At 32.7% G+C, this 10,701-nt stretch overlaps 1 protein-coding gene and 1 pseudogene across 1 annotated transcript; both read right to left on the minus strand.

Annotated features, from left to right (window-relative positions):
* Positions 1-2,939: 2,939 nt before the first annotated feature.
* Positions 2,940-5,557, minus strand: LOC132296261 (uncharacterized mitochondrial protein AtMg00810-like; annotated as a pseudogene).
* Positions 5,558-7,012: 1,455 nt separating this feature from the next.
* On the minus strand, positions 7,013-7,758 carry LOC132296262 (uncharacterized). The gene is made up of 3 exons (XM_059794473.1): positions 7,675-7,758; positions 7,295-7,540; positions 7,013-7,207 (listed from the first exon to the last, which is right to left on the minus strand). The coding sequence occupies exons 1-3, from the start codon at positions 7,756-7,758 to the stop codon at positions 7,013-7,015; spliced, it is 525 nt and encodes a 174-aa protein (XP_059650456.1).
* Positions 7,759-10,701: the final 2,943 nt, after the last annotated feature.

Here is a 10,701-nt window from a genome sequence, read left to right on the forward strand (position 1 = left end):
TAATAAAGCAATACATCAATTAATCCAGATAAAAGTATAATCAAAATTAGATAGTTAACTGAGAATATTATATTGCAAATACATAATTTACAATCATACAATATCCATTGGAATTGTTAAAACAATATTAAGCAATTAAATTATCTGTTTACAATATGCAAATTATTTAAATTTCATATTGTTCAAGTCAATGGTATATTATTATAAATTGACCATTGTAGTCATTTACAACTCTTAAATTGACCTACACAGCCCTGAAATATCCCAAAACCAAATACAGTAGCCAAAACCCACGCATAGGTGAAGTCCCAGGAGTAGAGCCACCTCTACTCCTGCTATCCTCTGCCTTCTTCGTCTTCGGTGATTTCCAATCGCCCCCGTTAAGGTCCCTAAAGGTCCCAACAAAGTCTCATACAGTTCGAAATAATTATTTGAATACATTATACTTCTTAAACACCAATTAAAACAAGTTTTCATGTAATAAAATTCAAGAATTAGTAAGAACACAAAATAATACATAACTCAGTTTTAATCCAATTTAAGTATGTATATAAGGTTAATTTATTATCTGATTAACCCTTGGAATTAACTAGGCACGTATAGAACACAAGCCTAAGGGAAAGAGTAAGAATAAGAACTTACCTCTAGGTTTCGGATTGAAACCTTAACCTCTTCTTCCTCCTTGGTTTTCTGACAACCTTGGTTGCCGTCAGACCCTCTCTGTTGCTCTTGGTTTTACCCACGAACAAACCATTTTCCTTCCTCCTTGGTCCGGCCTTCAATCCTTGGCCAAAACCTTAGTTTCCTCTCTCAATTTTTTCTTAAACTCTCTATCTCTAAAAAGTGGCATGAATAGGGTTTCTCAACCCTTTGGCAAACTATCACTATGTATATATAGGCTTATATTAAATACAGTCTAAGTCTGCTAATTAAAAAGGAACTAATAAAAAGGAAAAAGAAAATACAATATATACATATATGTCTTAAGTATGATACGTGACATACATATATATAAATATGTAATTAACTTATAACGATATATATAAACCAACTATAATAACTATTATTACCAACTATAATAACTATTATTACCAACTATTAATAATAATAATTACAATTATATATAATCCCCTTATATACATATATACCTATATATATATATGTGTGTACAACCATCCATGGGTAAATAATTGTACCTATTAATCCTCTTATCCAAGTAATCCATGTGACCCAAACAATTGGTCCATTATTACTATCCAACTCCATCCTTTAAAAACAATAAAAATAAACTAAAAATAACTAATTCATTGAATCCTAACAAATAAAAATATAAACAAATACACATTATCAAATCAAGCACGTAAATTATAAAATTAATTACACTCCATTTAAGCATATTTAAATCACACAAATACATACAACTTAATTCAAATAAATCATTTAAACACACATAATTTAAATTAAATAAAGAAGTCAATTAAACATAAAACAAATAGCCAAATAACCAATTAATCAAATAAAAATACAATTAAAATAATTAAATAAATACCGAGACTATCCTTTTAAAATTAGGGATATTACATTCTTCAAACGATTTTCTTCACTGACGACACCCTTAACCGACGTCGACAACCATAACCTCTTTACTCTTCACTGTGTCAGAAACCATAACCCTTCACTGCCGATCTGCGTGTCTTCTTCAACGACGCTCCATTGAAAACTAAGCTCCATTAAAGACCATGGGTTGATGATTCACAACAGAAGATCCAATTCTAGTTTGGTTGCTGTTGGCGACAGTAAATGACAGCGAACTTGGGACGCCGTTAATGATGGTGTATACAGGAGGCAGCATGCTGTTAGAGAAGGGCAGAATAGGAAGAGGAAATGGCAAATTAGGGTTTTCAAATTTACTTTGTGTCAATTTGACCAAAAAGTGGTCAAATGGGCTTATTTGCATTTTTTTAATATATTTTATGGATTGAAATGCACATTTTCAAAAAGAAGGGGCTATTTGTGCACAAAACCCATATTACGAGGGTGTTTTTTGTTCTTAATCCTTTAATTTACTATTGTGAGAATCGATTTAAAGTAGTGAGAAATTAAAAAATATTAATAATCTTTACAAAAATTGAACTAGTCCACCAAATGTTGTTAACGGTCCAGAACTATCTAAGTATTTGTACATGGTACTATAGTCCAAATAAAATGAAATGGTGTTTAAAATGAAATGGTGTAGTTCTAATTAGAAAAGAACTTTTACATTATTTTCCGTACTATAGTCCAAATAAGTATTTGTACATGGTACTTTTGGAGGCGATCTCATTATTTAGAAGTGTTGAATTTCATTTTTGTGATAATTTTATTTTTTGTTGAATTTCATCATTTATAAGTGTGAGGCAGTGTTGCTTGTAACTTGCTTGCAAGCAATTTGGAAATGCACTTGTAAATGGTGTTGGCACGAGAAAAGCTTGTAATCATGAAGTGAGTTTGAATTCTGATATTTAGGAGCCAATGATATGTAGGTGTTGTTTGTCTTTACTAGAAGCTTGACATTCCTAAAGAACTCTGAAATGGCATTTGTGACTGACCTACCAACTATTCCCCAAGCACTTTGAAAAAATAATAGGGCATTATATCCATAAGGACTTGGTGCTTTGTCCTTGTTTAACTTCATCATGCATGCAGCTCTGAATCTCCATTTGGGTTGGCATTTCTTCAAGGCAAGAATGTCGATTAGGAGGTACTTGCTTGGTAATGAATAGTAATAAGTCATTAATGTGGGGTGTAGAACGGGGTGAGTGACCTAGCAAATTCTGATTGACATCCTAAAATTTTATTTTCTCCATATCTTCAATAATTTGGCCATTATCCAAGGTGACAAACTAATTAACAACTTGCTTGTATACTCACTCTTGAATTGATATGACATGTAAAATTTCTCAGCATCTTACAGCTATTGGTCCAATCAAAATTTGACAGTATCCTAATTTTAGAGAAAAAATAAAAAGAAGATTTGAAAAAAGTCGTAACTAACGTCTCAAAAAGATTTTCAGTGACGATTATTAATTACGTTATTTTTTTGAAAATTTTCAGCTTGGAGATCTCTTGTCCACATGCATAGTTTTGAACACTATGCAGTACGGACTCAAAAAATGTGTGATTAGGGCGATAGGTGTAATTTTCTTAGTAATTTCAAGGAAAGTAATACTGTAATTTTATATATATATATATATATTAAAATAAATAAAATATTAAGATTTAATACTAAAAAATAAAATAAAAAATTAGTGGCCCACTGACTTATTAAATGATTCATGAATTAGAAAGAATTCTTAAAGCTAAAGAATTGAAGAGATTTGAATGCAAAATTACATTTTTACTCTATAAAATTACTCTACTACTCCACATTTATACTTGGGCTGCGTGTGACATGAAATGGTGCAAAACACTTTTTTTCAATATACTCCATACAATAGCCCAATTCTATTATCTCATTATTCACAAGTATACCATAATTTGTTCATTTTGTTCTAACTACTTGATTTCAACAAACCTTAATTTTTATAAACTTTTAGTATTATTAACTGCATGATCCATCTGCTATTACGTTTTTCTTAGATGAATGTCAAATTAAGGAAATAGGCACTCCCATGCAATCACAGTCTTCATCTCTAATTACAACATTTTTCAAAATAGAGATTTTCAAAAGACACTCTAAACGACCCATCTGTTATAGGAAGATTCTCTTTCTACGACCTACAACAGTCACTCTTATAGCGACATACAACCCCTTCACACAATAGACATTCCCGCACAATCATACCAACAACCAAAATAAATGAATAAATAAAACCATTTAACATAAGAGTCCTGTGAAAATAAGCCACTTAAATCAGATTTAAAACTTTATCGCATCGTGCTTCTATCCATTTTATAATATAGCTAGCCTATATGTGTTGGAAATAGTGGCCTAGTTACATACACGACACTATACTATTTGGAAGAGAATAAAAATGGAGGAAAACACTTTTTATTTCACTTGATTGAAAATGAGTACAATGCATGGGTTTATATAGGCTTCAAAACATAAATGTAAATGAAAATTAACACCCCACTAACATATCATTTAGTAGGCAAAACTTCCACTAACCCACTAACACGACCATTTAGTAGGTAAAACTCCCACTAACCCACTAACATGACCATTTACTAGTTGTAACTCTCATGCCCCCCACTAACTCCAATAAAAAACTTACATAAATATAAAATACCAAATAAAAAAACATCCATGACCTTCAAAGACATTTTAAAAGTAAAATAAAGTTTAATTTCTAACACCCCCCCCCCCCCCTTAAACTTGATTTTTTTTCAACTCCAAGCAAACTCCTTAACTTGTAAAAATCTGCAAACTTGAGGGGCTTGGTGAAAATATCCGCAACTTGATCTTGTGACTTGATAAACTTGAGTTCCACCTCCTTCTTGGTTATGCATTCTCTAATGAAATGAAATCTTGTATCAATATGCTTGATTCGTTCATGAAACACCGGATTCTTGGCCAAAGCAATTGCTGATTTGTTGTCCACAAAAATCTCCGTTGACTCTTCTTGTAGCATGTGTAATTCCTTCAACAAATTCCTCAACCAAATTGCTTGACAAACACATGAAATGGCTGCAACATATTCTATTTCACAAGTTGAGAGGGTGACAATGGGTTGCTTCTTTGAACACCATGTAAAAGCAACATTTCCCATGAAAACACAATAGCCAGAAGTACTTTTTCTATCATCCAAATCTCCGGCCCAATCACTATCAAAATAACCCACAAGCTTGAAATCATTAGTAAATGAATAGAATAACCTAAAATCAAGGGTACCTTGGATGTAACGAAGAATCCTCTTAGCCGCCTTGAAATGAGTTATGGTGGGTCTTTCCATAAACCGACTAACAAGCCCAACCGCAAATAATATGTCCGGCCTTGTGTATGTTAAGTATCTCAAGCTTCCAACAAGACTTTATAAAAATGTTGGATCCACCGTCTTTCTATCTTCATCTCTTGACAATTTAATTCCAACTTCCATGGGCGTGTTCACCAATTTACAATCTTCCATCTTGAATTTCTTGAAAATTTCCTTAGCATAACCTTCTTGGTGAATGAACATTCCATCCTTCATTTGCTTGACCTCAATGCCAAGATCATGATGCCAATATCTGTCATCTCGAACTCTCGAGCCATAACCTTCTTGAAATCTTCAAACATTTTTGGATTACTACCTGTGAAGATTAAATCATCCACATACAAGCAAACAAAAAATACATCTCCATTCTCACTTACTTTGGAATAAAGAGCATGTTCATATGGGCACTTTGAAAAATTGTTCTCTTGAAAATATTTGTCAATTCGCTTATTCCACGCCCTTGGTGCTTGCTTCAAGCCATATAAAGCCTTCTTCAATTTCAAGACTCTGTTTTCTTGCCCCTTTACAACATAGCCCATGGGTTGTTGAACATACACCTCTTCTTCAAGAAACCCATTCAAGAAAGCCGATTTCACATCCATTTGGTGGATTTTCCAATTGTTCTAGGCTACAATAGAAATTAACAATCTAATTGTTTCTAAACGAGCTATGGGTGCAAATACCTCATCATAGTTAATCCCGGACTTTTGGTTGTACCCCTTGGCAACCAATCTTGCTTTATATTTTTTAACTTCACCATTTGCATTCTTCTTTGCTTTATACACCCATTTGACACCAATTGCCTTTTGCTCTTTTGTAAGTGTAGCAAGCTCCCACGTGTCATTCTTCTCTATGGATTTAATTTCTTCATCCATAGCATTTCTCTATTTTTTGTCTTGTGCCGCCTCTTCAAATCCTACGGATTCACAATCCGCAAAGAGACACAAAAGTGTTAGATCACCTAACATTTCTGTTACCTCATCTGTTTCGTCATATATGTCACGGAGACTCCTTATGCGAAATGGTGGTGTGTCACTTGAACTTGATGATGATGGAGTTGATTGATCTTGAATTGATGGTGGTGGAGGTGATGTTGGTGGAGAAATGGGCTACTCCATGCCTTCATTTTCTTGCTCCTTATCAGAAATTGGAAAAATATTATAATCTTCATTTGGAGTGTTCCAATCCCAAGTGGCTCCCTCTTCAAATTCAACATCTCTACTAATGACAATCTTCCCATTACTTGGATTGTACAACTTGTAGCCTTTGGAACTTGCATCATAGCCAATGAACACCATTTTTTCACTTTTGTTGTCTAACTTGGTCCTCCTTTCATCCGGCACGTGCACATGGGCAATGCTCCCAAAAACCCGCAAATGAGAGACACTTGGCTTTCTTCCGCTCCATGTTTCTTGTGGTGTTTTGTTTTGCACACTTCTAGTAGGACACCAGTTGGACAAGTACACCACACAATCAACCGCTTCAGCCCAAAATTCTTTAGGCATTTCCTTACTTTTCAACATTCTTCGAGCTATATTGAGAATGGTTCTGTTCTTCCTTTCTGCAACTCCATTTTGTTGGGCCGATCTCGGAACCGTTAAAGGATGGTGAATTCCATTTTCTTCACAAATTTTTTTGAAATTATTTGATGTAAATTCACCACCTCTTTCGGATCGAAGAGCCTTTACATCATAGCCACTTTGTTTTTCAACAAGTGCTTTAAATTTCTTAAAAATTCCATACACCTCCGATTTTTGTTTAAGAAAATACACCCATGTTTTTCGGCTAAAATTATCAATGAATAATAAAAAATAATTATTCGTACTAAATGATGATGGAGAAATTGGACCATAAACATCCAAATGGATAAGTTGTAGTGGCGCCATAGCTCTTGTGGTAGCTTCTTTAGGAAAACTTTTCCTTGATTACTTTCCAACGAGACATGCTTCACATAATTGATTTAGATTGCTAATGAAAGGCAATCCCTTCACCATCTTCTTTTTGGCCAACAACTCTAATCCTCCAAAATTCAAGTGCCTAAGTCTCAAGTGCCAAAGCTAAGTTAAATCATTAACATAAGCCTTCAAACATTTAGCCTCGTCAGCTTGAATATTTAGCAAAAACATCCGGTTCTTTGTCATTAGAACCTTGGCAATCAAATTATCCAATGGGTCTCTTATCGAAAGACTACAATCCTTCATAGAAATATTGTAGCCTTTTTCTAAGAGTTGTCCCAAACTCAAAATATTGTTCTTCATATTAGGCACATAATAAACATTAGAGATAAATTGATGATGCCCATTCCTTAAACGAATCAATATTTTACCTTTCCCTCTTACCAGAATTTGTGATAAGTCTCTAAATGTCACCTTGCCATTTATTGATTCATCAATATCAACGAACTTCTCTTTGCTACCACACATATGGTTGCTAGCACCAGTGTCAAGATACCACATATCTTCTTGATCACTCCTTTCACCTTTGTATGCCAACAACAAAGTAGACTCCACTTCTTCAGCAACATAATTAGCCTTTTCTTCAACATTGTTAGCAACATTTCTACATTCCGAAGCATAATGACCATACTTTTGACAATTGTAACATTGAATTTGAGACTTATCATACCTCCTTCCATATGACCTTGAGTAATTTCCTCTACCACGACCTCTTATTTGTTGTGAGTCATGGATTTTTTCTTCATTGTTGGTTGTGTGTTGACCGTTTCTTTCTCCTCTTCCACAGCTTCATCCTCTTCCTCGGCCACGTGCATTTCCACGTCCTTGGCCCCTTTGATTTCCTCCATGTTTTTCGTCTCTTTCATTTAACGAAAACTTTGTTTGTAGCATTTGCTCCAAAACTTCTTGTTTCTTCACCACCTTTTCTTCATGAGCTTGAAACGAACCCATGAGTTGATCAACAGTCATGGAATCCAAATCATTTGACTTTTCAATGGCTACAACAATGTAGTTGAATTTGGAATCCAACGACCGAAGGATCTTTTCAACGACCCTTGTATCAGTCATGGTGGTTTCGCCATATCTTCTTAGTTGATTTACAATAGCCAGGACCCTCAAAAAATAATCTGAAATTGATTTAGATTCCTTCATATGCAATTCTTCAAATTCGCCCCATAACATTTAGAGGCGACCCTTCTTCACTTTATCAACTCCTCAAAAAGAATTTTGAAGAATCTCCCATAGTTGCTTTGCATTTTCTGCACTAGCAACTCTTTGTAGCATTCCATCATCCAAACATTAATGAATGGTCATCACCGCCTTTTAGTCCTTCCTTTTCATGGCTTGCAAAACATCTTTTTCAGTTTGAGACAAAGTTGCCTCATCTTCTAGCTCATCATAACCTTTGGAAACAACTTCCCACACATTTTATGCTCCCAAAATTGCCTTCATACGGATACACCAATTTTCATAGTTATCTTTGGTGAATCGAGGCATTTGAAATGGAACCGAATTGTTTGTCATTTCTTCTCTCTCTCACAAACTAGCTCTGATACCACTTTGTTGGAAATAATGGCCTAGTTATACACACAACACTACTATTTGGAAGAGAATAAAAATGGAGGAAAACGCTTTTTTATTTCACTTAATTGAAAATGAGTACAATGCATGGGTTTATATAGGCTTCAAAACATAAATGTAAATGAAAATTAACACCCCACTAACATATCATTTAGTAAGCAAAACTCCCACTAACCCACTAATATGACCATTTAGTAGGCAAAAGTCCCACTAACATGGCCATTTACTAGTTGTAACTCTCATGCCCCCCACTAACTCCAATAAAAAACTCACATAAATATAAAATACCAAATAAAAAAACATCCATGACCTTCAAAGACATTTTAAAAATAAAATAAAGTTTAATTTCTAACAATATGTTATGGACCTAGCAATTCTTAAAACACAAAGTTCTTAATTATTTCAATAGACAAATTAAGTACATAGATACAGCAACACAAATTAACATTACCAAGGAGGCCATGGACCATACACTTGTCTAGCTAAAAACTTAGCTATAACACACAGACTTATCCCGTCGACAGTGCCACGATCATTTCCGATTTCCCCCGCCATCAACTCTTTTGCTAAAATCATTGTTACTAGGTTTTGCGTGTGAGGACGATGACGTGATGGGAGGGCAGGCCGGATTTCTATAACAATTAGGGGGGTAAGGAATAGAGTTCCCTCGGCATGGAAGTGTTGAGATGATAATGAAAAGATAAAAAGAGAGCAACACAAGATTTGCCATTCTATTCAAATATTACTACTAATATTGTTGAAAGACATATAGTGAGGGGTGTGTGTTTATATAAATGTGTAAACTTTAAATGCATGCACCGAGTTCAGTGACTTCAAAGTCTTTGAATTGATATGTCATGCACAATTTGTCAAAGTTTACATTTATGAATCTCGGGGTCTACCTTTTAGCTTCCTCGATCAATACCAATTAAACTTTGATTGTGATAGTGATCAATTACGTTGCATGTTTTTCCAAGACCTTCACCGACGGGACAGTTTCTTTGAACTTTCTTCGTGTTTCTCTTACCTTTACTTGAGAAGGAATGTAATTTATGAGAAGTATCAATTTGCTGGATCACAGGCTCTATTCTAACATGTATATAAATCTATACTATTATTAAATGTGCAAAGAGTTTCAGTACTTCAGTTTTTATTTATTAATTTTTATATCTATATACTATTATTAAATATGCAAAGAGATTCAGTGTTTCAGTATTTCATTATCACAATATAACCGGCCCAGCCCAATTATGATTATGTCATTATCAAGAGAGGACACATGTCATCATCCTATTAATCCAAGAAGCCTATAAATAAAGGCATGGAAGAAAGAGGAAGGGACACATAAATTGAGAATTCTGAAATCCATAATTTTAGGGTAAAATACAGAAACTGTGCCAAAGAGTCTCAGTATTTATTTATATAAAAATATTTATTAACTGATATAAAAAGAGTTTTTATCTATATTTTTAGGTCTATCAATATTTATTTATTTATATAAAAAATATTTATTAATTGATAAAGAGTTTTTATCTATATTTATACAATTATTAAATGTGCAATGAGTTTTAATATTTCAATATTTATTTATTTATATTAATTGAAAAAGAGTTTTTATCTATATCTATACTATTATAAAATATGCAAAGAGTTTAAGTGTTTCATTATTTATTTATTTAAATAAAAAATATTTATTAATTGATATGAAAATAGTTTTTATTTAAAAAAATATACTTTATAAAACTCTAAAATCTACCTAATAAAATTCTATTTATCTAATTTTTATTATGAATTTTTTAAAAAATAAAATCTATTTAGACAAGAATTATTAATATAAAAAATATTTATTAATTGATATATAAAATAAAATAAAATAATTTTTCTAAAACTCTACCACAAAGTAGCTTTTATTATGAGTTTCTTAATAAAAATAAATCTAATTAGACAAGGATATATTTAAAGAAAATAAAATAATTTCTATAAAACACTATCACAAATTACTTATTTAATTTTCAATAAAATTTCATCACACTAGACAAAGATATATTTAAAGAGTTTCTATACAACTCTAACACAACTTACCTATTAATCTATTTATTATGAGTTTTTTAATAAAAGAAAATCTAATTAGACAACTACTATTCATATAAAAAAAATTATTTATTAATTGATATATAAAAAAGGTTTTAAAAGAGTTTCTATAAAACTCT

The sequence above is a fragment of the Cornus florida genome, unplaced genomic scaffold (genome assembly GCF_030987335.1).
Source record: "Cornus florida cultivar Cherokee Brave unplaced genomic scaffold, ASM3098733v1 CherokeeBrave_3.0.0_Hap2_Chr02, whole genome shotgun sequence".
Classification (NCBI taxonomy): Eukaryota; Viridiplantae; Streptophyta; class Magnoliopsida; order Cornales; family Cornaceae; genus Cornus; species Cornus florida.

Coding starts and splice junctions, on each gene's coding strand:
- LOC132296262 (XM_059794473.1), bottom strand. CDS start 7,758: ATGGAGGAAATCAAAGGGGCCAAGGACGTGGAAATGCACGTGGCCGAG. Junction 7,541..7,674: donor TGGAAGAGGAGAAAGAAACG/GTCAACACACAA, acceptor AATTGTCAAAAG/TATGGTCATTATGCTTCGGA. Junction 7,208..7,294: donor GAGACTTATCACAAATTCTG/GTAAGAGGGAAA, acceptor CCTAATATGAAG/AACAATATTTTGAGTTTGGG.